This window comes from Mesoplodon mirus, assembly GCF_964341445.2.
Source record: "Mesoplodon mirus genome assembly, chromosome: 4".
In the NCBI taxonomy this organism is placed as follows: domain Eukaryota; kingdom Metazoa; phylum Chordata; class Mammalia; order Artiodactyla; family Ziphiidae; genus Mesoplodon; species Mesoplodon mirus.
This window is the reverse complement of record NC_138979.1, coordinates 121,929,761-121,957,257: the sequence shown is the minus strand read 5'-3', so window position 1 is coordinate 121,957,257 and position 27,497 is coordinate 121,929,761. Positions and strand designations below refer to the sequence as shown.

The following is a 27,497-nucleotide window of genomic DNA, read 5'->3' as shown; positions in this document are numbered from 1 at the left end:
GGAATAATGGGGTTCCCTCATCTATTCTTCTTTCCATTCTACTCACCAAACTTGGAACTAGAGACTTACTTTCCAAAAATAATTCATAACCCCATTTTAACTCCATTCCCTTTTGCCTCTTTCATAATATTCCTCTTTCAATAATCTCCTCCTTCTTCACTGTATCCTATACCTTGGAAAAGGTATGGCTGTCCCATTTGGAAAACAAATGAAAAGGGTTTTCATTTGATACCATTCCTCCTTAAGCTTCTATCCTATTTTCCATTCCTTTCCCCACTCCCCTGAATGGCCTATTTTATATAATGAGCAGAATACACCTCCACCTCCAAGGTCATGCTATAAATCCATTCTTAAACCACTATCATCTGACTTTTTTCATTCACTGTTCTACTAAAGGATCACAAATACCTACCTAGCATTTACTATTCCTTGCCCTTTTCAATCCTCATTCTCACTGACCTATCATTCTTAAAACTCTACAAACCAATGGTTCCCAAACTTGTCCACACACTGGAATCAGTTGGAAAGATCCAAAAATGCTGATGCCTGGCTTACACACCAAGAGTTCATGATTTAATCTGTCTGGAGTGTGACCTGAAATTTGAAAATTTTAGAAGATTCCCAAATGATTCTAATATGCAGATATATTGGAAAACCATGGCTGCAAACACTTTATCTTTATGACATTAGTATCCTTAGTCCTTTTCCTACTTGAACTACTTCTTTTCCTCTTTACTAACTCCTTTTCCTCACAAAATCACCACCCCAAACTACGAATATTAACCAAAGAGAAGTCTTCAACTCATTACTATAATTAATATAATTCAAGTCATGAAAGTAGAAGAGATGTCTCAGGGAGGATGGTGGTGATGACGACAATAATAATGATACCTAATATCAACAAATCTAATACCCTGCTTATTATAAGATGTATCATTATTTTATGTAGCAAGAAAAGAGGAAAAACACCTAAGATGAGAAGGAGTCTAATAGAAGAAGCCTACATAAAGTAGGGACCCCAAAAGACTAAACTCTCTTAAACTAAAGGTAAATAAAATATAAATCCTCAAGTTAGAAATAAATTTCAATGAAATGTGCATCTCTCCAGGCCCTGGCAGAAGGCAGAAAAACATCACCTAAAGACGATAAATCAGAAATTGGTACACATGGAGCTTTCCAATCTGAATTCTTACCACCTGAGTGGTCCCAAAAACCTCTAACAGAGAATTCTATTTTAAGTTGCCTCAGGTTGAAAATGTCCCAGGTGAATGGAGGCACAACACAAAGCATCTCTGAAAGAACCAGAATTCAAGCCACTGATAAAGGAATTCTAAGAAGCCATCACTTGCAAGATGCATCCTGATTTGAGAAATGTTAACATATGGAAAAAATCTAACTTGTATTAAGACTGATAAAATACAATAATAACAGGGCACATTTATGTGATACCTACTATGCTGTCCAAGCATATTACACATATTAACTCATTTAATCTTCACAGTGCAGTAGTTACCATTCACCCCATTATATACGTAAGGAACTAAAGCCCAGAGAGGTTTTTGCCCAAGGACATGCAGCTATTAGGTGTGCAGTAGCGACTGGACTCAGGCAGATATGGCTCCATAGTCCATGCCCTTAGCTACTGAGCTATGAACATAACTTGTGGAGAACATCAACATATAAGGGGTAGGCAGATAAAAAGAACACAGATATAAAGGAATTCATGAAAGCTGCCAGAGAAAAAAGACATATTACCCACAGGGGCACAATTCAGAAATGATGGCAGATTTCTTATTGGAAATAATGAAAAGCAGAAGACAATGGAACAGCACCTTTAAAAGATTGAAGGAAAAAAATGCCAACACAGAATTCTACATGCACTGAAAAGATGAAGGGAAAATAAATAAATTTCCAACAAATAAAAGTTAAAAATACTCTTCATCAGGAGACCCACACCACAAAAAAAGACTAAAACAACTTCGTCAAGATAAGGAAAATGGATGAAACTCAGATTTAGGGAAATGAAAAGCACAGAAAAAACAAAGTTGTGGGTACATATGAAAGACTGTTTTCCTAATTTCTTTAAAAGATGACTATTGAAATAAATTTATAACACTGTATTGTGAGATTTAATAAAGTATATGTATTTAAAATACATCACAACAATACACACAGAATGGGAGGTGGTATTTGGTTGGCCAGAAAGTTCGTTTGGGTTTTTCCATAACATCTTACAGAAAAACCCGAATGAACATTCTGGCCAACCCAATAAATGGAACAATACTGTTAGAAAGTAATTAATCATGTGATTAACAATATAAACCTTAAGAAGACTGTGAAAAGAAAGCATATTATTATCTCTAAAATAGCCACTGAGCAATCCCTATCAAACTACCACTGGCATTTTTCACAGAACTAGAACAAAAAATTTCACAATTTGTATGGAAACACAAAAGACCCCGAATAGCCAAAGCAATCTTGAGAACGAAAAATGGAGCTGGAGGAATCAGGCTCCCTGACTTCAGACTATACTACAAAGCTACAGTAATCAAGACAGTATGGTACTGGCACAAAAACAGAAAGATAGATCAATGGAACAGGATAGAAAGCCCAGAGTTAAACCCACGGACATATGGTCACCTTATCTTTGATAAAGGAGGCAGGAATGTACAGTGGAGAAAGGACAGTCTCTTCAATAAGTGGTGCTGGGAAAACTGGATAGGGACATGTAAAAGTATGAGATTAGATCACTCCCTAAGACCATACACAAAAATAAGCTCAAAATGGATTAAAGACCTAAATGTAAGGCCAGACACTATCAAACTCTTAGAGGAAAACATAGGCAGAACACTCTATGACATAAATCACAGCAAGATCCTTTTTGACCCACCTCCTAGAGAAATGGAAATAAAGACAAAAATAAACACATGGGACCTAATGAAACTTAAAAGCTTTTGCACAGCAAAGGAAACCATAAACAAGACCAAAAGACAACCCTCAGAATGGGAGAAAATATTTGCAAATGAAGCAACTGACAAAGGATTAATCTCCAAAATTTACAAGCAGCTCATGTGGCTCAATAACAAAAAAACAAAGAACCCAATCCAAAAATGGGCAGAAGACCTAAATAGACATTTCTCCACAGAAGATATACAGACTGCCAACAAACACATGAAAGGATGCTCAACATCTTTACTCATTAGAGAAATGCAAATCAAAACTACAATGAGATATCATCTCACACCAGTCAGAATGGCCATCATCAAAAAATCTAGAAACAATAAATGCTGGAGAGGGTGTGGAAAAAAGGGAACACTCTTGCACTGCTGGTGGGAATGTGAATTGGTACAGCCGCTATGGAGAACGGTATGGAGGTTCCTTAAAAAACTACAAATAGAACTACCATATGACCCAGCAATCCCACCACTGGGCATATACCCTGAGAAAACCATAATTCAAAAAGAGACATGTACCAAAATGTTCATAGCAGCCCTATTTACAATAGCCCGGAGATGGAAACAACCTAAGTGTCCATCATCGGATGAATGGATAAAGAAGATGTGGCACATATATACAATGGAATATTACTCAGCCATAAAAAGAAATGAAATTGAGCTATTTGTAATGAGGTGGATAGACCTAGAGTCTGTCATACAGAGTGAAGTAAGTCAGAAAGAGAAAGACAAATACTGTATGCTAACACATATATATGGAATTTAAGAAAAAAAAATGTCATGAAGAACATAGGGGTAAGACAGGAATAAAGACACAGACCTACTAGAGAATGGACTTGAGGATATGGGGAGGGGGAAGGGTAAGCTGTGACAAAGTGAAAGAGCGGCATGGACATATATACACTACCAAACGTGAGGTAGATAGCTAGTGGGAAGCAGCCGCATAGCACAGGGAGATCAGCTCGGTACTTTGTGACCGCCTGGAGGGGTGGGATAGGGAGGGTGGGAGGGAGACGCAAAAGGGAGGGGATATGGAAACATATGTATATGTATAACTGATTAAATTTGTTATAAAGCAAAAAAAAAAAAAAAATAAAATAAAATAAAATAAAATAAAATAGCCACTGAATACTAATAGGAAGAGGTTTAGTTTAAAAGCCAATGAAAGAATTTAAACGGAATTCAAGAAATATTTCATTAATCCAAAAGAATACAGTAAAAGAAAAGCAGAGGAAGAAAAAAATAGATGGAACAAATGAGAAAAAAAAATAAAATGGCAGACTTAAACCCAACCATATAAATAATTATAGTAAGTGCAAATGGATTAAACAATCCAAATTAAAAGGCAAAAATTATTAATTAGACTTCAGACTGTATAAAACAGCAAGACACAACTAAATGTTGTCTACAAAGATCCACCTTAAGTATAATGAAATAGAAGATTAAAAGTAAAAAGATAAAAAAGATAGTCTCTGGAAATGGGGTATGCACAAGAAAACTAATGTGGCTACATTAGTATCAAATAAAGTAGACTTCAAGATGAGCGTTTACCAGAGATAAAGAGGAACATTTCATAAAAATAAAAAGGTCAATTGACCAGGAAGAAATAACAATTCTAAACAGGTGATTAGAGCTTCAAAATATATGAAGCAAAAAACAAAATACAGAAATGAACAAATTCACAATCACAGCTGGAGATTTTAACACTCCTCTCCCACTAATTGATAGAATAACTAGACAAAACAAAGAAATCAGTAATGATATGAAAGATTTGAATAACATTGTCAACCTGACCTAAATGATATTCATTGAACATTAGCCACAAAAACTACAAAATACACATTCTTTCTAAAAGCACAATGGAACAATCACAAAGACAGATCACATGCTGGTCCATAAAATAAGTCTCAAAAAATTTTAAGACTGATATCTTACAGAGTAAATTCTCTAACCAAAACAAAATTACACTAGAAATCAATGCCATTAAGTTATTAAGAAGATTCCCTACTGTTTAGAAATTAAGCAACACACTACAAGTATCCACAGGTAAAAGAAAAGGAAATTAGAAATTATTTTGAATTGTTTGACAATGAAAACATAACATCAGAATTTGCAGGATTCTAAGCAATGACTAGAGATAAATCTATAGCCATAACTACATACATTAAAAAACAAGAAATGTTTATCATCAATTACCTAAGTTTCTACCTTCAGAAGATAGAAAAAGAAGAGCAAATAAAACCTGAAATAGGGCTTCCCTGGTGGCACAGTGGTTAAGAATCCACCTGTCAAGGCAGGGGACACAGGTTCAAGCCCTGGTTTGGGAAGATCCCACATGCCACGGAGCAACCAAGCCCGTGTGCCACAACTACTGAGCCTGAGCTGTACAGCCCACGAGCCACAGCTACTGAGCCTGCATGCCACAACTACTAAAGCCCATGTGCCTAGAGCTGCTGCTCTACAACAAGATAAGCCACTGCAATGAGAAGCCCACACACCGCAATGAAGAGTAGCCCCCGCTCACCGCAACTAGAGAAAGAGAGAAAGCCTGCACGCAGGAACGAAGACCCAATGCAGCCAAAAATAAAATAAATAAATTGATTTTAAAAAACCCTGAAATAAATAGTAACAGTATGACCAGAAAACAATGAAATAAGAAAAACATAAAATAGCGGAATTTTAAAGGGCCAGAAGTTGATCCTTTGAAAAATTAACAAAATTGAAAAATCCCTAGCAAGAAAAATGAGGAATAAAAGACAGAAAAAACAAATTGCTAACATTAGGAATTCAGAGGGAACATTGCTACATCCTATATCCTATCTAAAAAGGTAATAAGGCAATACTATGAACAAAGTTCATGTATATATTCTACAAATCAGGTGAAATGAACAAATTCTTGTAAAACTCAACAAAACTGAAACAAGATGAAATGAAAGCTCTGAATAGAATTAGTCCTCAGAAACTTTCTCCCCACCCACAGTGGCTGAGGGCAGGGCAGTGGGGAGGTGGGGAAGCACTACTCCAGCTCTAGGCTTCCTTGGTAAACTCCACCAAATACAAACTTTAAACCAAAGCTAATAATCTTTCACAAAATAGAAGAGGAGAGAAGTACTTCCAAACGCATTTTATGAGGCCAAGACAGTTCTCATAAAACACCTGAAAAAGACATTACTGGAAAAAAAACTTAGAAACCAATATTCTTCATAAATATTGATCTAAAACTCCTTAATAAAATACTGGCAAATTGAATCCAGCAACATATTAAAAGTAAGTATACTATTATTTATTGTAATTAAAATATCATGACCAAGGCGAATTTATCTCAGGAATGCAAGTTTGGTCTAAGACCAGAAAATCAATCAATGTATTATAAATTACCACATTAATAGAATAAAGGAGAAAAACCACATGATCATTTCAATAAATGAAAAAAAAGAAGCATTTGAAGAAGTTCAACACCCATTCAGGATAAAAGCTCCTCAGCAAACAAAGCAACAGAAAGGAATTTCTTCAACCTGATAGAGGGCATCAATAAAAACCTACAGCTATCATCTTTCTTTTTTTTTCTTTTTTGAATTTTTGAGTTTCATTTTATTTATTTTTTTATACAGCAGTTCTTATTACTCATCCACTTTATACACATCAGTGTATACATGTCAATCCCAATCTCCCAATTCATCCAACCACCATCCCCACCCCCTGCCGCTTTCCCCACTTGCTGTCCATACGCTTGTTCTCTACATCTGTCTCCCACTTTCTGCCCTGCAAACCGGTTCATCTATACCATTCTTTTAGGTTCCAAAATATGCGTTAATATACGATATCTTTTTTTCTCTTTCTGACTTACTTCACTCTGTATGACAGTCTCTACATCCATCCCCATCTCTACAAATGACCCAATTTCATTCCTTTCTATGGCTGAGTAATATTCCATTGTATATATGTACCACTACTTCTTTATCCATTCGTCTGTCAATGGGCATTTAGGTTGCTCCCATGACCTGGCTATTGTAACTAGTGCTGCAATGAACACTGGGATGCCTGTGTCTTTTTGAATTATGGCTTTTCTGGGTATATGCACAGTACTGGGAATGCTGAGCTCATATGGTAATTCTATTTTTAGTTTTTTAAGGAACCTCCATACTGTTCTCCATAGTGGCTGTATCAATTTGCATTCCCACCAACAGTGCAAGAGGGTTCCTTTTTCTCCAAACCCTCTCCAGCATTTGTTGTTTGTAGATTTTATGATGATGCCCATTCTAACTGGTGTGAGACAATACCTCATTGTAGTTTTGATTTGCATTTTTCTAACAATTAGTGATGCTGAGCAGCTTTTCATGTGCTTCTTGGCCATCTGTATGTCTTCTTTGGAGAAATGTCTATTTAGGTCTTCTGCCCATTTTTGGATTGGGTTGTTTTTTTTTATATTGAGCTGCATGAGCTGTTTATATATTTTGGAGATTAATCCTTTGTCCATTGATTCATTTGCAAATATTTTCTCCCATTCTGAGGGTTGTCTTTTCATCTTCTTTATGCTTTCCTTTGCTGTGCAAAACGCTTTAAGTTTCATTAGGTTCCATTTGTTTATTTTTGTTTTTATTTCCATTACTCTAGGAGATGGATCAAAAAAGATCTTGCTGTGATTTATGTCAGAGTGTTCTTCCTATGTTTTCCTCTAAGAGTTTTACACTGTCTGGTCTTCCATTTAGGTCTCTAATCCATTTTGAGTTTATTTCTCTGTATGGTGTTAGGGAGTGTTCTAATTTCATTCTTTTACATGTGGCTGTCCAGTCTTCCCAGCACCACTTATTGAAGAGACTGTCTTTTCTCCATTGTATATCCTTCTCTCCTTTGTCATAGATTAGTTGACCATAGGTGCATGAGTTTATCTCTGGGCTTTCTATCCTGTTCAATTGATCTATATTTCTGTTTTTGTATCAGTACCATATTGTCTTGATTACTGTAGCTTTCTAGTATAGTCTGAAGTCAGGGAGTCTAATTCCTCCAGCTCCGGTTTTTTCCCTCAGACTGCTTTGCCTATTCGGGGTCTTTTGTGTCTCCATACAAATTTTAAGATTTTTTGTTCTAGTTCCATAAAATATGGCATTGGTAATTTGATAGGGATTGCATTGAATCTGTAGATTGCTTTGGGTAATATAGTCATTTTCACAATATTGATTCTTCCAATCCAAGAACATGGTATATCTCACCATCTGTTGGTATCATCTTTAATTTCTCTCAACAGTGTCTTATAGTTTTCTGCATACAGGTCTTTTGATCCCTAAGTAGGTTTATTCCAAGGTATTTTATTCTTTTTGGTGCAATGGTAAATGCGAGTGTTTTCTTAACTTCTCTTTCAGATTTTTCATCATTAGTGTATAGGAATGCAAGAGATTTCTGTGCATTAACCATCTATTCTGCTACTTCACCAAATTCATTGATTAGCTCTAGTAGTTTCTGGTAGCATCTTTAGGATTCTCTATGTATAGAATTATGTCATCTGCAAACAGTGACAGTTTTACTTCTTCTTCTCCAATTTGGATTCCTTTTATTTCTTTTTCTTCTCTGATTGCTGTGGCTAGGACTTCCAAAACTATGTTGGATAACAGTGGTGAGAGTGGACATCCTGGTCTTCTTCCTGATCTTAGAGGAAATGCTTTCAGTTTTTCACCATTGAGAATGATGTTTGCTGTGGGTTTGTCATATATGGACTTTACTGTGCTCAGGTAGGTTCCCTCTCTGCCCACTTTCTGGAGAGTTTTTATCATAAATGGGTGTTGAATTTTGTCAAAAGCTTTTTCTGCATCTATTGAAGTCATCATATGGTTTTTCTTTTTCAATTTGTTAATATGGTGTATCACATTGATTGATTTGCGTATATTGAGGAATCCTTGCATCCCTGGGATAAATCCCACTCGATCATAGTGTATGATCCTTTTAATGTGTTGTTGGATTCTGTTTGCTAGTATTTTGTTGAGGATTTTTGCATCTATATTCATCAGTGATATTGGTCTGTAATTTTCTTTTTTTGTAGTATCTTTGTCTGGTTTTGGTATCAGGGTAATGTTGGCCTCATAGAATGAGTTTGGGAGTGTTCTTTCCTCTGCAATTTTTTGGAAGAGTTTGAGAAGAATGGGTGTTAGCTTTTCTCTAAATGTTTGATAGAATTCACCTGTGAAGCCATCTGGTCCTGGACTTTTGTTTGTTGGAAGATTTTTAATCACAGTTTCCATTTCATTACCTGTGATTGGTCTGTTCATATTTTCTATTTCTTCCTGGTTCAGTCTTGGAAGGTTATACCTTTCTAAGAATTTGTCCATTTCTTCCCAGTTGTCCATTTTATTGGCATAGAGTTGCTTGTCGTAGTCTCTTAGGATGCTTTGTATATCTGCGGTGTCCATTGTAACTTCTCCTTTTTCATTTCTAATATTATTGATTTGAGTCCTCTCCCTCTTTTACTTGATGAGTCTGCTTAATGGTTTATCAATTTTGTTTATCTTCTAAAAGAACCAGCTTTTAGTTTTATTGATCTTTGCTATTATTTTCTTTATTTCTATTTCATTTATTTCTGCTCTGATCTTTATGATTTCTTTCCTTCTGCTAACTTTGGGTTTTGTCTGGTCTTCTTTCTCTAGTTCCTTTAGGTGTAAGGTTAGATTGTTTACTTGAGATTTTTCTTCTTTCTTGAGGTAAGCTTGTATATCTATACATTTCCCTCTTAGAACTGCTTTTGCCGAATCCCATAGAGTTTGGATCGTTGTGTTTTCGTTGTCTCTAGGCATGTTTTAATTTCCTTTTTGATTTCTTCAGTGATCACTCGGTTATTTAGTAAAGTATTGTTTAGCCTCCATGGGTTTGTGTTTTTTACGTTTTTTTCCCTGTAACTGAATTCTAATCTCATAGCACTGTGGTCAGAAAAGATGCTTGATATGATTTCAGTTTTCTTAAATTTACTGAGGCTTGATTTGTGACCCAAGATGTGATCTATTCTGGAGAAGGTTCCTTACGCACTTGAGAAGAAAGTGTAATCTGCTGTTTTCAGATGGAATGTCCTATAAATATCAATTAAATCTATCTGGTCTATTGTGTCATTTAACACTTCTGTTTCCTTATTAATTTTCTGTTTGTATGATCTGTCCATTGGTATAACTGAGGTGTTAAAGTCCCCCAGTATTATTGTGTTACTGTCAATTTCCTCTTTTACAGCTGTTAGCAGTTGCCTTATGTATTGAGGTGCTCCTATGTTGGGTGCATATATATTTATAATTGTTATATCTTCTTCTTGGATTGATCCATTGATCATTATGTAGTGTTCTTGTCTCTTGTAACATACTTTATTTTAAAGTCTATTTTATCTGCTATGAGTATTGCTACTCCAGCTTTCTTTTGATTTCCATTTGCATTGAATATCTTTTTCCATCCCCTCACTTTCAGTCTGTATGTGCCCTTAGGTCTGAAGTGGGTCAATTGTAGACACCATATATATGGGTCTTGTTTTGTATCCATTCAGCAAACCTGTGTCTTTTGGTTGGAGTCTTTAATCCATTCACGTTTAAGGTAATTATTGATATGTATGTTCCTATTACCATTTTCTTAATTGTTTTGGGTTTGTTTTTATAGGTCCTTCTCTTGTGTTTCCCATTTAGAGAAGTTCCTTTAGCATTTGTTGTAGAGCTGGTTTGGTGGTGCTGAATTCTCTTAGCTTTTGCTTGTCTGTAAAGCTTTTGATTTCTCCATCGAATCTGAATGAGATAATCTTGGTTGTAGGTTGTAGGTTGGTTGTAAAGTAATCTTGGTTGTAGGTTCTTCCCTTTCATCACTTTAAGTATATCATGCCACTCCCTTCTGGCTTGTAGAGTTTCCGCTGAGAAATCAGCTGTTAATCTTATGGGAGTTCCCTTGTATGTTATTTGTCATTTTTCCCTTGCTGCTTTCAATAATTTTTCTTTGTCTTTAATTTTTTCCAATTTGATTACTATGTGTCTCGGCATGCTTCTACTTGGGTTTGTCCTGTATGGGACTCTCTGCGCTTCCTGGATTTGGGTGGCTATTTCCTTTCCCATGTTAGGGAACTTTTCAACTATAATCTCTTCAAATATTTTCTCAGGTCCTTTCTCTCTCTCTTCTCCTTCTGGGACCCCTATATTGCGAATGTTATTGCCTTTAATGTTGTCCCAGAGGTCTGTTAGGCTGTCTTCATTTCTTTTCATTCTTTTTTCTTTATTCTGTTCCACAGCAGTGAATTCCACCATTCTGTCTTCCCGGTCACTTATCCGTTCTTTTGCCTCAGTTATTCTGCTATTGATTCCTTCTAGTGTACTTCTCAATTCAGTTACTGTATTCTTCATCTCTGTTTGTTTGTTCTTTAATTCTTCTAGATCTTTGTTAAACAGTTCTTGCATCTTCTTGATCTTTGCTTCCATTCTTTTTCCGAGGTCCTGGATCACCTTCACTATCATTATTCTGTTTTCTTTTTCTGGAAGGTTGCCTATCTGCACTTCATTTAGTTGTTTTTCTGGGGTTTTATCTTGTTCCTTTATCTGGTACACAGCCCTCTGCCTTTTCATCTTGTCTATCTTTCTGTGAATGTGCTTTTTGTTCCACAGGCTGCAGGACTGTAGTTCTTCTTGCTTCTGCTGTCTGCTCCTGTGGACGAGGCTGTCTAAGAGGCTTCTGCAAGTTTCCTGATGGGAGGGACTGGTGGTGGGTTGATCTGGCTGTTGCTCAGGTGGGCAGAGTTCAGTAAAACTTTAATCCACTTGTCTGCTGATGGGTGGGGCTGGGTCCCCTCCCTGTTGGTTGTTTGGCCTGAGGCCACCCCAACCCGGAGCCTACCCAGGCTCTTTGGTGGGGCTCACACCAAGGAGTACTGCCCAGAACTTCTGCTGCCAGTGTCCTTGTCCTCACGGTGAGACAGAGCCACCTCCCGCCTCTGCAGGAGACCCTCCAACACTAGCAGGTAGCTCTGGTTCAGTCTCTATGGGGTCACTGCTCCTTCCCCTGGGTACCGATGCCCACACTACTTTGTGTGTGCCCTCCAAGGGTGCAGTCTCTGTTTCCCCCAGTCCTGTCAAAGTCCTTCAATCAAATCCCACCAGCCTTTGAAGTCTGATTCTCCAGGAAGTCCTCCTCCTGTTGCCAGACCCCCAGGTTCGGAAGCCTGACGTGGGGCTCAGAACCTTCACTCCAGTTGGTGGACTTCTGTGGAATAAGTGTTCTCCAGTTTGTGAGTCACCCACCAGCAGTTATGGGATTTGATTTTACTGTGATTGCACCCCTCCTACCATCTCATTGTGGCTTCTCCTTTGTCTTTGGATGTGGGGTATCTTTTTTGGTGAGTTCCAGTGTTTTCCTGTTGATGATTGTTCAGCAGTTAGTTGTGATTCTGGTGTTCTCACAAGAGGGAGTAAGAGCACATCCTTCTACTCCACGAACTTGAACCAATAGCTATCATCTTTCTTAATGAAGAAATATTTAATGTTAATGTCACTAGATGTGACATTTCCCTTTTATTGTACAGCTTGGTAAAGAGAATAAATATCATTAAATAAGAAAAAAAATCTGGATGAAGACCAGCATGTCTGCTTTCATCTTTTCTGTTCAACACTATACTGGTAGTACTAGCCAGTTCAATAAGAAGACAAGAAAATGAAATGAAAAGAATAGATTGGAAAGAAAGAAATGAAGCTGTTTTACTTGCAGACAATATAATCATGTGCATACAAGGTACCAAGAAAGCTACTAAATAACTACTTAAAAACACACTTGGAAAAATTATGAATACAAGTTTAATATATAAAAATCAATAGTATATGTACTATGTGCTAACTGTAAACAATTTGAAACTAAACACACAAAAAATTTCCATTTACAATATCATCAAAGAAAACTAAAACACTTAAGATAAATCTAACAAATGAATTATAAGACCTATACACTGAAAACTATATAATATTACTCCAAGAAATTAAAGAAAATCTAAATAAATGTAGAAACATACCATGCTCAGGGTTAGAAGGCTCAATGTTGTCAGGATCTCGATTCACCCAAAACTGATCTATACTGATAGTTCGATACTATCCTAATGAAAATACCAACATGCTTTTCTACACAAATTGGTAAGTTGAATATAAAATTTATACAGAAATGTAAAAGAACCTAGAATAGTCAAAACAATCTTAAGAAAGAACAAAGTTGGAGGACTCTCACTTTCTGATATTAACCCTTCTATACAGCTTCAATCATCAAGACAGTATGGTTCTACTCTAAGGATTAAACTATTCATGGAACACAACACAGTGTCCAGAGATAGACCCATATACATATGCTTAATTGATTTTTGTCTAATGTATCAATTCAATTCAATAGGGAAAGGGAAGTCTTTTAAACAAAGTGCTAGAACAATTAGATAAACTATTATAATGTGTGTTTTCCAACACTGCCAAGCAATTAAGTCAATTCTGACAGTATCTACCTGGAGAGAGCATCAGATCCCATAGGTTAAGGGCTTAGTCCCAAAAGACTGCACCCAATTCAGATGCCAATCAGAAGTTCAGGCTATTACATGTGCTTCTGGGCTGACGGCTATAAATGTGAGGTTCGCATGACCCCCTCCTCAGGTTCAATTAAAAGCGTACCTCATTGTATCACACTTCACAGATATTGCATCTTTTACAAATTGAAAGTTTGTGGCAACCCTGCATCAAGCAAGTCTATCAGGACCATTTTTCCAAGTGAGCATTTACTCACTCTGTGTCTCTGTGTCACATTTTGGTAATCCCTGCAATATTTCAAACTTTTTCATTATTATCATATTTGTTATTGTGATCTGTGATCACTGATCTTTCATGTTACTATTGCAAAAAGATTACGACTTGCTGAAGGCTCAGCTGATGGTTAACACTTTTTAGCAATAAAGTATATTTTAATTAAGGTATGCACTTTTTTTCTTTTTAGACATAATGCTATTGCACACTTAATAGACTAAAGTATAATGGAAACGTAACTCTCATGTGCACTTGGAAACAAAAAAGTTTATGCAACTGCTTTATTGTGATATCCCCTTCACTGCAGTGGTCTGGAACCAAACCCACAATATCTGAGGTTGCCTGTATTTCACTAGAGCAGCTCACAGAACTCAGAGAAATGTTTACTTACATTTACCAGTTTATTATAAAGGGTATTATAAAGGATACAGATGAACGGCCAGATGAAGAGGTAAATACAAGGTTCAGAAGGGCCCTGAGCACAGGAGCTTCTGTCCCCATGGAACTAGAGTACACAACTCACCCAGCATGTGTGTCTGTTTTACAACCCAGAAGCTCATTGAATCTTGTTGTTCAAGAATTTTCATAGAGTTTAATCTGCAGCCCACCCCACTTCCCCTTCCCAGAGGTCAGTAGGAGAGGCTGAAAGTTCTAACCCGCTAAATACTCGGCCTTGCTGGTGACCAGTCCCATCCTGAGGCTATCTAGGGGTCCTACCCCAAGTCACCTCACTAGCATGAACTAGCAGGTGTGCTCAAAAAGAGGCTCCTTATGAATGACAAAGGACAATCCTATCACTCAGGAAATTCTAAGGGTTTTAGGAGCTTTGTGTCAGGACCCAAGGACAAAGAATAAATATATTTCCTATTATGACACAATATGAAAAAATATAAACCTTGATCATTATTATCTCACTTCATACAATGGGATATACAAGCCAGACCTGTAAAATTTAAAGGTAAAAATATACACGAGAATATCTTTACAACCTTGGGGTAGACAAAGGCAAAGATTTCTTAGAGAGGGCAGAAAAAGCACTAAGCATTAAGAAAAAAAAAATTGTGGGGGGGATAAATTGGATTTCATGAAAATTTAAAACTTCAGCTCATCACAAGGCAAGCCACAGACTGGGAGAAATATTCCCAATACATGTATCTGACAATGGACTCATAACCAGAATATATTAAAACTCTTGCAACTCAATTACAAGAAGAAAAATGAGCCAAAAAAAAAAAAGAGTGAAAGACTTGAACATACACTTCATGAAAGAAGATACAGCAATATCTAACATGTACATGAACAGGGGCTTAACATCACTGACCATCAGGGAAGCACAAATTAAAACCATCAGAAGATATCATTTTATACCCACAAGTGAACAGAATGACCACACCAAACATTGACAAAGATGTGAACAACTGGAACTCTTATGAACACTTGTACAAGTATTTATAGCAGCATTATTCATAATGGCCAAAAACTGGAGACTACCTAAATGTCTATCAACAGAAGAATAGCTAAAACAATATTGGGTTATATTCATGCAAAGGAATACTACTCAGCAATAAAAAGGACTCAGCTACTGATACATGCAACAAGGATGACTTCAAAAGCATTAGACTAAGAAAAAGAAACCAGATACAAAAGTTTATATACTATAAGGTTCCCTTTATATGAAGTATAGGAACATGTAAAACTCATTTTGGTGATAGAAATCACAACAATCATGGCCTATGGGTGTGGGACTGACTACAAGAGAGCCCAAGGAAACTTTCTAGGGGAATAGAAATGTCCTCTATCTTGATTGGGGTATGGTTACACAGTCATATATGTTTATCAAAAATCACTGAACTCCACATATAAGATCTGTGAATCCTATTATAAGTTTAACTCAGTAAATTAAAAGAAAGAGGGAAAAAAACTTTAAAAAAGATTCCAGTTCAAGATGGCAGACCTATCACAAGTATTTATCATCTCCCCACAAAATAGTAACTGGGAAGGGACAGGAGAAGAGCTTCTGGAACATTGGTATTCTATTTATCTTGTCCTGAATGATGAGTATAAAGGTGTTTTCACTTTGGGATAATCCATCTATCTGGACACTTATGATCTGTACCTTCTTCTACATATGTGTTATATTCAATTTTTTTAATCAGCCAATGAACCAGGTACCCTCTACAATCCACTGCTATATAGAGCATCTATCCAGCTACTATATTTTCAACAAAGGATGTTAAATTTACCAAATGCTGGTCTGCTTTCTAAAGCAAAACAAAAACAAAACACTCCTTAATTAATAGCTCAGATGATTAGCACTGGTCACGGTATGATCCAAAAATATCAGCTTTCAGCTCTTATTAAAATGTGCAGATGACAGAAGCAGCTTTACAAAAGACTGTATGGCAAACATGCAGTCCAATATCCTAATATCCTAGAGGATACTCTAGGTATCCTCTAAGTATCCCAATAAAATAAGTAATGGGGCTTCCCTGGTGGCGCAGTGGTTGAGGGTCCGCCTGCCAATGCAGGGGACACGGGTTCGTGCCCTGGTCCGGGAAAATCCCACATGCTGCGGAGCAGCTGGGCCCGTGAGCCATGGCCATTGAGCCTGCGTGTTCGGAGCCTGTGCTCCCCAACGGGGCAGGCCGCAACAGTGAGAGGCCCACATACTGCAAAAAAAAAAAAAAAAAAAAAACTAATGGATTCATTTTCTCGCCCCTGATATTCATTCTGATATTTTGTAGTATGTTTGCTAAAAATGTATCTTCAGCATTTTTCAGAATAAACTGTGACTTTTATATGATTTATGTGCCAGCGAGTCAAACTGCCACATCTCCAGTAGGTCCTCTGCCAAACTACCAAATACCCTAAAATTTTTTTTTTTTTTTTTTGCGGTACGTGGGCCTCTCACTGTTGGGGCCTCTCCCATTGCAGAGCACAGGCTCCAGACGCGCAGGCTCAGTGGCCATGGCTCACGGGCCCAGCCACTCTGCGGCATGTGGGATCTTCCCAGACCGGGGCACGAACCCGCGTCCCCTGCATTGGCAGGTGGACTCTCAACCACTGCACCACCAGGGAAGCCTCCTAAATATTTTTTAAGCTGAGCATTTAATAAATGTTGAGAAAAATAATGAATTAAATCAGACAATTGAAGTGTTGAGAGCCTGGTTAAACTCAGAAATCAAAAATGTATGATGCCAGGAATTAACACAAGTATTCTACATTCTCCAACAGTACTCAGCAGTAGATACAAGAGGCTGGGTTATGGTGGGACATTGAGAATACAGAATTGGCATCCTGCCTCCTCTTCCCTTCCCCAACACCCCACAAAATAAAAAAATAATATACTTCTGGTTCCTTCAGACTTTTGATCTTCTCACCTCTGGTCTCAAAAAGTTTTCTTTGTTTATAAAAGCAGGTACTAAATCTAAGTGTGAGCTTCAGGTGCAGTCTTTCTGTAGCCTAATTATTCGAACTGTCAGGTTTAATCTCATTCTGTGGGAAACTCCCTTTGCCCCTCTCCTGACGGCAGGTACACACTTGCTCTCTCTCTTCCAGGCTCAGGGGCTCATTTGCAGACGTTTTTGTCACCTGTTGGAATCTGAGATTTAAAAGGATCCCTGAGATTTAAAAAGGACAGAAAAGAGAGAACTTGCTCACCCCTTGCTGGGCACAGGCTATGGGGATTCTGTATCTCTGAGCTAGGAACACCAACCCTTGGCCTGGACTTCTGTGTCTCTTCTCACTGACTTGGATCTCTAAGTGTCTGATCACTGTGGAAAGTGGAAGTACTTCCATCTTCTTGTGGCCATCCATAAAGACTTAGGAGGAATTCTGAATCATTTCCTGTTGAGAATTCTAACACTAACATAGGACGGGGGAAATTAATATTGTCAATGAGAAAATGTTGCCTGCCATATCAGTAAACAAGGATGTTGCAGCCATCAAGCCATCACATTACCGCCTCCCTGACAGTTAGTCCTGAGGGAACTCAGGATAGAAACAGGATGCCCCCCATCTAGCAGTCAGCTGCTGCAGCCACCCCTGATGGTGCACCCTGAGGAAACTCAGGATGAGAAAGCACAGGATACTGGCCCCAGATAACCGAGGGCCCCAGATATCAAAGGAAGGATTTCAACAGGCCCAAACTCTTGCATCCTCCCATATATAGACAAGCGCTAAATTCCTTAATTTGAGATATATGATTTTCTTAAATTAAGAGTAATCTTTTGATGTTCTGACTACCTGTTTTTGCTGCAAAAACTCTTATATACCCTGGCCCCTCCCTTACCTCTTCGAAGCAGTCCCTCAGAGTTACCTGAGAGACTGCATCCTGGGATGAAGTCCTCAGTTTTGTCCGCCAAATAAAACATAATTCTCAACTTACAGGTTGCATAATTTTTTCAGTTGACAATATTAAAATCAAAATTCTCTTTCTGGTGTTTCCAAATTTCCATTGACTCTAACTTTAATTATAAACTGAATAAAGATTGTTTTAGAATTTCCTTAAAGAAAAAAACAAAAAAATTCTAGCTTAATCCACAGAAATAAAGGTCAAGATCACAAAGGAACTGGAATGGATGGGATCAGGAGTATAACTGAAATAACCAACTATGGGATCTGAGTGTGAAAGAGGAAGAAATGCAGCCAAGAGACTTAAATGTGCTGAGAAAATAGGAGGATTCTGGGACCAAAGATCAAAGAGCACATTTATCAGAACTCAAGCAGCAGAAAAAAGACAAGATGTTACAATGAAAAAAGAAGAGTTTCAGAGTTCAAGACATATTATATCTACTTACTTTCACAACTGGAAATGAATATAGGAATATCTATGATTAGAACTGCCAGCCTATGGCATGGTGCCTGACCCAGAGTAAAACATGAATAAATAAGGCGTAATTGTTATAAGTCAGTGGAGAAAATCCAAAGTACTTATAATATTTACCTAGAACATAATTAACTATAAATTCACAGTTACTAAGAAAAAATAAAATTTATTCCTATAAATAACATAGAGCTCATCTGATATTTTTAGATTATCCAGTCAACTGTTCTTTTCCTTAAGGACAAATTCAAGTTGATTGGACAGATACTATGTAAATAAATATGTAGCCATATGTACTCAGAGTAAAATAAAATTTCATTTTGTTCTGAAGCAATCTTAATCATAAGCACTGTGGTTTATAGAATTTTTTCTACATCTAAGGAATTTCTACACTGCCCTTATAACTCAGTATTGGCCACAATGAAATTAACCATAAATCTAAAGAAGGCAGATTACTTATAAAATAAATTTCCTTGCCTTGATGTAGACTCAAGAGTCTGAACAGAAAAACAGAATAATATAAAATAAGACATTAGATTTTAGTACTAATAAGCAACGGGAAAGATTCAATCATGTGACAGTGAAAGTTGGTCTTGGCGCCACACACCTCATTATAAATTCAGTATATCGACTGGGTTGTTTTGCAAAACATCTCAAACCTGACTGCAAATTTTAACGGCTCTCCAATCAGAAAATATTAACCACAGTGTGCCGATAATAAAATGATGCTTAATGCAATTTTCTTACCTGCCTCAACAGTTTCTCAATGGCTGACATTACCATAAGGCCTCTCCAAACAATGGGTGCAGTCTCTTCAATCAGGAAGCCCATGGACATACTGCAATGGGAAACCAAAAATACAGCTAATTTATATAAGTTAATATTATTCTGAAAAGTAACATAAAGTAAAAAAGATATGCTCACCAAGCAATACCATAATTCAAAAGAGGCCGCATTAAGTTACCTGAAATAAGAAAAAAACATCTTTTAGAAGAGTAAGTCATTATACATAAACATATTGCCTGTTTTCTTATCAAAGAGTGTCAAATTAAAAATATAAATAAGCTACTCATATTGCTAGTCTTTCACTTCCAACTAATTCACCTCAATTTGCAACAGTTTAAACATTATACCAAGCATACAACTAATACACCCAATGGATGCAACATCTAAAAATAGATGGGATATAGTTTTATTAAGAAACACTTCATCTACTATTTTCAAATATTCTAAAAAAATAACCTCAGTAAGTAATTTTGTCCACCAGGTTTATTCATATATATTGATAAATAAATTATATACATATGCTTATCTAGTATGTGTATACAATGTATATTTGCAAACACACACACACAGTTATTTCTTTTCTTTACTTGAAATTTTGGAAAAATATATAAGAATCCAAAAAAAGTAACAAACTCTATTTCGTATCTCAACATAATAAAAGCCAGAAGTGAAAAACCCACAACAAGCATCATACTCAATAGTAAAAGACTGAACATTGGGCCTCCCTGGTGGCGCAGTGGTTGAGAGTCCGCCTGCCGATGCAGGGGATACGGGTTCGTGCCCCGGTCCGGGAGGATCCCATATGCCGCGGAGCGGCTGGGCCCGTGAGCCATGGCTGCTGAGCCTGCGCATCCGGAGCCTGTGCTCCGCAACGGGAGAGGCCACAACAGTAAGAGGCCCGCATACCGCAAAAAAAAAAAAAAAAGACTGAACATTTTTCCTCTAGGATCAGGAACAAGATAAGGATGCCCACTTTTGCCACTTTTATTCAACATAATACTGAAAGTTATAGCCAGAGCAATGAGGCAAGAAAAAGAAATAAACAGCATCCAAATTGGAAAGGGAGAAGTAAAGTTTTCTCTTCTCACAGATGTTATGATCTTATAAATAAAACCCTGAAGGTTCCATAAAAAACTACTGGAGCTAATAAATAAATCTGGTAAAGTAGAGGATACAAAGTCAAAATACTTCATTTCTATACACTAACAATGAACAATCTGAAAAGGAAATTATGAAAATCCCATTTATAACAACATCAAAAAGAATAAATACTTTGGAATTTACTTAATCAAGGAGGTAAAAGACTTGCAAAATGAAAACTACAAAACATTGCTGAAAGAAATTAAAGAAGACATAAACAAATGAAAACATATGCATGTTCATTAACTGGAAGACTTAATATTAAGATGTCAATACTACCCAAAGCCACCTACAGATTCAATGCAATCCCTATCAAAATGCTGATAATATTTCTTGCAGAAATAAAAAATCCATCCTAAAATTCATATGGTATCTCAAAGGATCCCAAATATGCAAATCAATCTTGAAAGAGATGAACACAGCTTGAGGACTCATACTTCCTTATTTCAAAGCTTACTACAAAGCTACAGCAATTAAAACAATGTGGTACTGGCATAAAGGTAGACATATAGGCCAATGAAACAGAATAGAGAGCCCAGAAATAAACCCTCACACACACAGTCAAACGATTTTTTCACAGAGAGGCCAAGATCATTCCCTGGGGGAAAAGCTGAGAAAACTGTATATCCACATGCAAAAGAATGAAGTTGGACACTTACTTAATACCACAGACAAAAAATTAACTCAAGGGCCTCCCTGGTGGCGCAGTGGTTGAGAGTCCGCCTGCCGATGCAGGGGATACGGGTTCGTGCCCCGGTCTGGGAGGATCCCATATGCCGCGGAGCGGCTGGGCCCGTGAGCCACGGCCGCTGGGCCTGCGCATCCGGAGCCTGTGCTCCGCAACGGGAGAGGCCACAACAGTGAGAGGCCCGCATACCGCAAAAAAAAGAAAAAAAAAAAAATTAACTCAAAATGGATCAAAGGCCTAAATGTTAAGAGCTAAAACTATAAAGCTCTTAGAAGAAAACACAGGGCAAGAGCTTCATGTCATTGGATTTGGCAAGGATTTCTTGGATACACATCAAAGACATAGGCAACAAAAGCAACAACAGACAAATTAGAGTTCATGAAAGGTTTTAAACGTTGTGCATCAGGAGATAATATCAACAGAGTGAAAAGGCAACCCAAAGAATGGGAGAAAATATTTGTAAATCATATATCTTATAGAGATTAATACCCAGAATAGAATATAGAGAGAACTCTTAAAACTCAACAACAAAATTCAAAAATGGGCAAAGGAAGTGAATAGACATTTCTCCAAGGAAGATATACAAATGGCCAATAAGCACATGAAAAAATGTTCAACATCAATGATCATTAGGGAAATGTGAATCAAAATTACAATGAGAGGCCACCTCACACTATTAGGATGGCTGCCATAAAAAAAAAAACACAGGAAATAACAACAGTTGGCAAGAATAGAGACAAATGGCAACCCTTGTGCACTGTCCATGGGAATGTAAAATGGAAATGTTATGGAAAATAATATGAGTTCCTCAAAAAATTAAAAATAGAATTACCATACAATCCAGCAATTCCACTTCTTGGTGGAACTGAAAGCAGGGATGAAAAAAGGATTGAAGGGTATCAGTGTCTTGAAGAGATATTTGTACACTCATGTTCACAGCAGCATTATTCACAATACCTAAAATGTGGAAACAACCCAAGTGTCCTTTAATGAATGAATGGATAAGCTAAACGTGGTATAGATATGCAATGGAATATTATTCAGCCTTAAAAAGGAAGAAAATTCTGACATATGCTACAACATGGATGAACCACGAGAACACTGTTAAGTAAAATAAGTCAGACACAAAAAGAGAAATACTGTATGATCCCCTTATATGAGATACTGAAAGTAGTCAAAATGATAGAGACAGAAAGTAGAATGGTGGTTGCCAGAGGCAGGGGAAAGTAGCAATGGAGAGCTACTGTTTAATGGATAGGGTGTTTTGGTTTTACAAGATGAAAAGAAGTATGGAGGTAGATAGTGGTGATGGCTGCACAACATTATGAATGTATTTAATACCACTGAATTGTACACTTAAAAATGGTTAAGAAGGTAAATTTATTTATTTATTATTTTTTTATCGCGGTATGTGGGCCTCTCACTGTTGTGGCCTCTCCCATTGCGGAGCACAGGCTCTGGATGCACACGCTCAGTGGCCATGGCTCATGGGCCCAGCCGCTCCGTGGCATGTGGGATCTTCCTGGAACGGGGCACAAACCCGTGTCCCCTCCATCGGCAGGTGGACTCTTAACCACTGTGCCACCAGGGAAACCCAGAAGGTAAATTTTATGTTATGTTTTTTACCACAGTAAAAGAAAAAAAACCCTCTACTTTGTATTGAGACAGTAAATTGTATTAATCTCAAAAGAGAAAACCAATGTACTGCTTATGCTCAATACAAAACAAAGAAAATACACTTCACGTAGCAAAAGGTTATTATAAAATATAGTTTCTTTTATCAGACTATCTGTGTAGCCACGTCCCCAGTCATTCTTGCTACCATATCCTAGTTCTTCACCATAACAAAGTACACTAGAAGCCCTCTCACCTTACGTAACTTGGACTAGTATTAGGCTAAAGGTTTATGGCAAAATCATAAAAATCTAGCAGAATTACATATTCAGGTTTTATCATATGTTCTTTAGGTTCTCTCTCCTCTTTAAAGAAACTGAAATTTAAAATTATGATAAAGCATACAGGCATGGTTTATATAAGAAATCCATTACTGAACTCTATTCACTGGATTCCCTACACACAAAAAAAGCTATGGCCCTTCATTAAAAGATTGGTGAATAAGTATGCATTTTTATGTTCCAAGATAAAATAAAATGTTTAAGAATATATATACTTTTTAATGGTTTCCCTCTCTAACTTCTGACTAAACTAACAAGCTCAACTCCCCCACAGATAATTTTTTTTTTCCTGCGGTACGCGGGCCTCTTGCCGTTGTGGTCTCTCCTATTGCGGAGCACAGGCTCCAGAGGCGCAGGCTCAGCGGCCATGGCTCATGGGCCCAGCTGCTCTGTGGCATGTGGGATCTTCCCAGACCGGGGCACGAACCCATGTCCCCTGCATTGGCAGGCGGATTCCCAACCACTGCGCCACCAGGGAAGCCCCCCCATAGATAATTTGATAGCAATATTCTTTTCCACGTAACTAACTTTGTCAATTCTTTCCAAAGCATCCAAGTTAAATTTACAGAGAAATAACTTTCCTCCATTGTGCTCTGCACAATTTTCTACTTTCCATCTTCTCCAATAACAAATGCATACCAATTAAAAAGTCAAGTAGTACTATAAAAATTATTACCAAATGTCAATAATCCCCCAGTCCTGTCGCATTTCTTACTCCCCAGAGCCAACAACTATTAGTTGATTTTTTTTAACTTCTTATGAACTTCTTATCTTAGGCTTACAGAAAGTTGCAAGTATAGCCAGAGTCCTCATATACCCTTCACCTAGCTTTCCCTAATGTTAATATTTTATATAACCATAGTACAATTATCACAACCAGGAAATTAATGTTGATACAATACAATTAGCTAATCTACCAAACCAAGAGTTTGACAATTTTTAGTTATCTCATGACATATTAAACTATTTAGCTCTTTTTCACAAACACAGGCACGCTTTTCATGCACCCATCTTCCCAAATGCAATATCACTATTTTTATTAGATATCATGTAAATGTTATTAATAGCTGAGCAATATAGCACACAATATTATTTTTCCTTTCTCTCCCTGAACTGATAAGAAGATCTTTGTGCATGTGTGTATGTGTTTCCTTCATTTTCTATGTACTTATTAGCAATTTGTTCCTGTTTTCCAGTTGTGCAAATATCAAATACATTAATCAAATGCACTAGGCATTTGAGTTCATCATCTTGAACAAGGCTCTGCTGTTCTGTCCCTTTATAATGTCTTTTGAATAACAGAAGTTTTTACTTTTTATGTAATCAAATTAATCAGTTTTTTCCGTTATGGTCTATCCTTATTGGGTCTTGTTTAAGAAAGCCATTACTAATACAGTCATTCAGATCGCATCTTATATTGTCTTCTAAACCTTCATAGTTTTGCATTTTACATCTAAGTCCTTAAACCATCTTAAATTAATTTGTGTGTGTAATGTGAGGATCCACTACTTTATTTCCACGTGGATAATAAATTGTCCTACCATCAATAGTCTGCAATGCTAGCCTTGTCATAAATCAGGTTTCCATATATATATAAGTCTGTTTCTGGACTATCTATTCGGTTCTACTAGTTTATCTGTCTATCCTTGAGCCAATACCAAACAGGGGGTATATACTGCAGTTTTATAATAAGTCCCCTTATATGGCAGCACAAGTCCCCTGTGTTTTCTCTCTCTTCAAGAGTGTCTTACCTTTTCACAGGCCCTTTGCTAACCTTTATAATTTGTAAATTCAACTTGGTCATCACTTTCGACAAGTGGACTTCTGACTGGATTTGCAAGACTATTAGGAGGAACTAAGATTTTTACAAAATTTAGTCTTCCTATCCATGAACATCATTTGTTTTCCAATTATTGACATTTTGAAAATCTTTCAATAAAATTTTAGAATTCTTTTCCTCTTGAAAGTTGTACATTTTCTTTGTTAGGTTTTTTCCGAGGTACCTTGTATTTCTTAAACTATTTGTATCTTTTTTTTATGATCTATATGAAGTTTATTATAAAATTAACATAAATATCAATCTATATTAAAATCTATAGTTGATATAAAATGTGATATCATCCAGTATACACTCACCAAGGATTTGGCAAAAAAATTATCAATGTTGATAAATAATAATAGCAACAATCAAGTCTGTCCTGATTCCTTCTAAATTCTTCTTCCACTTTTTAAACCCAAGGATATTCTTCAAAGTTTACACCATATTACTCTTTGTCCATATTAGTATACACCAAAATTCCAATTCGTGAGAGTATTCATTCACACACTCATTAGACAAAAATTTACTTTATGACTCCTAGGTGCTACAGACTGGGATAGGCCCTGGTAAAACATCAGTGAATGTCAGAGATATGGTCTGATGGAGCTTAAACTCCAGCAGACAGGAGAGACAGTGGTCAAGTTTTAAAAAGGCTTATTCTGTCTGCATAGCCTATGAACGAAAAATTTTTTAACACTTTATTGGAGTATAATTGCTTTACATTGTTGTGTTAGTCTATGCTGTATAACAAAGTGAATCACCTATACATATACATATATCTCCATATCCAATCCCTCCTGTGTCTCCCTCCCACACTCCCTATCCCACCCCTCTAGGTGGTCAGAAAGCTCTGAGCTATGCAGCTGCTTCCCACTAGCTATCTATTTTACATTTGGTAGTGTATATATATCAATGATACTCTCTCACTTCGTCCTAGCTTACCCTTCCCCAACCCCATTTCCTCAAGTCCATTCTCTACATCTGCGTCTTTATTCCTGTCCTGCCCCTTGGTTCATCAGAACCATTTTTTTTTCTTTGGATTCCATATATATGTGTTAGCATACGGTATTTGTTGTTCTGACTTGCTTCACTCTGTACGACAAACTCTAGGTCCATCCACCTCACTACAAATAACTCAATTTCGTTTCCTTTTATGGCAGAGTAATATTCCATTGTGCATATGTGACACATCTTCTTTATACATTCATCTGTCAATGGACACTTAGGTTGATTCCATGTCCTGGCTATTGTAAATAGTGCTGCAATGAACACTGTGGCAAATGACTCTTTGAATTGTGGTTTTCTCAAGGTATATGCCCAGTAGTGGGATTGCTGGGTCATAGGGTAGTTCTATTTTTAGTTTTTTAAGGAACCTCCATACTGTTCTCCATAATGGCTGTATGAATTTACATTCCCACCAACGGTGCAAGAGGGTTCCCTTTTTGCAACACACTCTCCAGCTTTATTGTTTGTAGATTTTTGATGATAGCCATTCTGACTGGTGTGAGATAATACCTCATTGTTGTTTTGATTTGCGTTTCTCTAATGATTAGTGATGCTGAGCATCCTTTCATGTATTTGTTGGCAATTTGTATATCTTCTTTGAAGAAATGTCTATTTAGGTCTTCTGCCCATTATTTGATTGGGTTGTTTGCTTTTTTCATATTCAGCTCCATGACCTGCTTGAATATATTGGAGAGTAATCCTTTGTCAGTTGCTTTGTTTGCAAATATTTTCTCCCATTCTGAGGGCTGTCTTTTCATCTTGTTTGTAGTCTCCTTTGCTGTGCAAAAGCTTTTAAATTTCATTAGGTCCTATTTATTTATTTGTTTTTATTTCCATTTCTCTAGGAGATGGGTCAAAAAGGATCTTGCTGTGATATATGTCATAGAGTGTACTGCCACTGCTTTCCTCTAAGACTTGTATAGTGTCTGGCCTTACATTTAAGCCTTTAATCCATTTGAGTTTATTTTTGTGTATGGTGTTAGGGAGCATTCTAATTTCATTCTTTTACATGTAGCTGTCCAGTTTTCCCCGCACCACTTATTGAAAAGGACGTCTTTACTCCATTGTATATTCTTGCCTCCTTTATCAAAGATAAGGTGACCATAGATGTGTGGATTTATCTCTGGGCTTTCTATCCTCTTCCATTGATCTATCTTTCTGTTTCAGGGCCAATAACATACTGTCTTGATTACTGTCCCTTTGTAGTATAGTCTTAACTCCAGGAGCCTGATTCCTCCAGCTCTGCTTTATGTTCTCAAGATTGCTTTGGCTATTTGGAGTCTTTTGTGTTTCCATACAAATTGTGAAATTTTTTGTTCTAGTTCTGTGAAAAATGCCATTGGTAGTTTGATAGGGATTGCATTGAATCTGTAGATTGCTTTGGGTAGAACAGTCATTTTTACAATGTTGATTCTGCCAATCTAAGGACATGGTATACCTCTCCACCTCTTTGTATCATCTTTAATTTCTTTCAAAGTGTCCTACAGGTTTCTCCATACAGGTCTTTTGTCTCCTTAGGTAGGTTTAGTGCTAGGTATTTTATTCTTTTTGTTGCAATG

The 27,497-nt window shown here is 37.0% G+C and overlaps 1 protein-coding gene across 7 annotated transcripts in view; it reads right to left on the bottom strand.

The window, feature by feature from the left end:
• Positions 1-27,497, bottom strand: part of NUBPL (NUBP iron-sulfur cluster assembly factor, mitochondrial) — a 347,659-nt gene that overhangs the window by 131,628 nt on the left and 188,534 nt on the right. For all 7 annotated transcript variants that reach the window (XM_082618598.1, XM_082618600.1, XM_082618599.1 and 4 more), the window contains 2 exons: positions 19,470-19,509; positions 19,293-19,383 (listed from right to left, as the gene is read on the bottom strand). In XM_082618598.1, the coding sequence (XP_082474724.1) occupies positions 19,293-19,383; positions 19,470-19,509 (131 nt within the window). The remainder of the gene's footprint in view (positions 1-19,292; positions 19,384-19,469; positions 19,510-27,497) is intronic.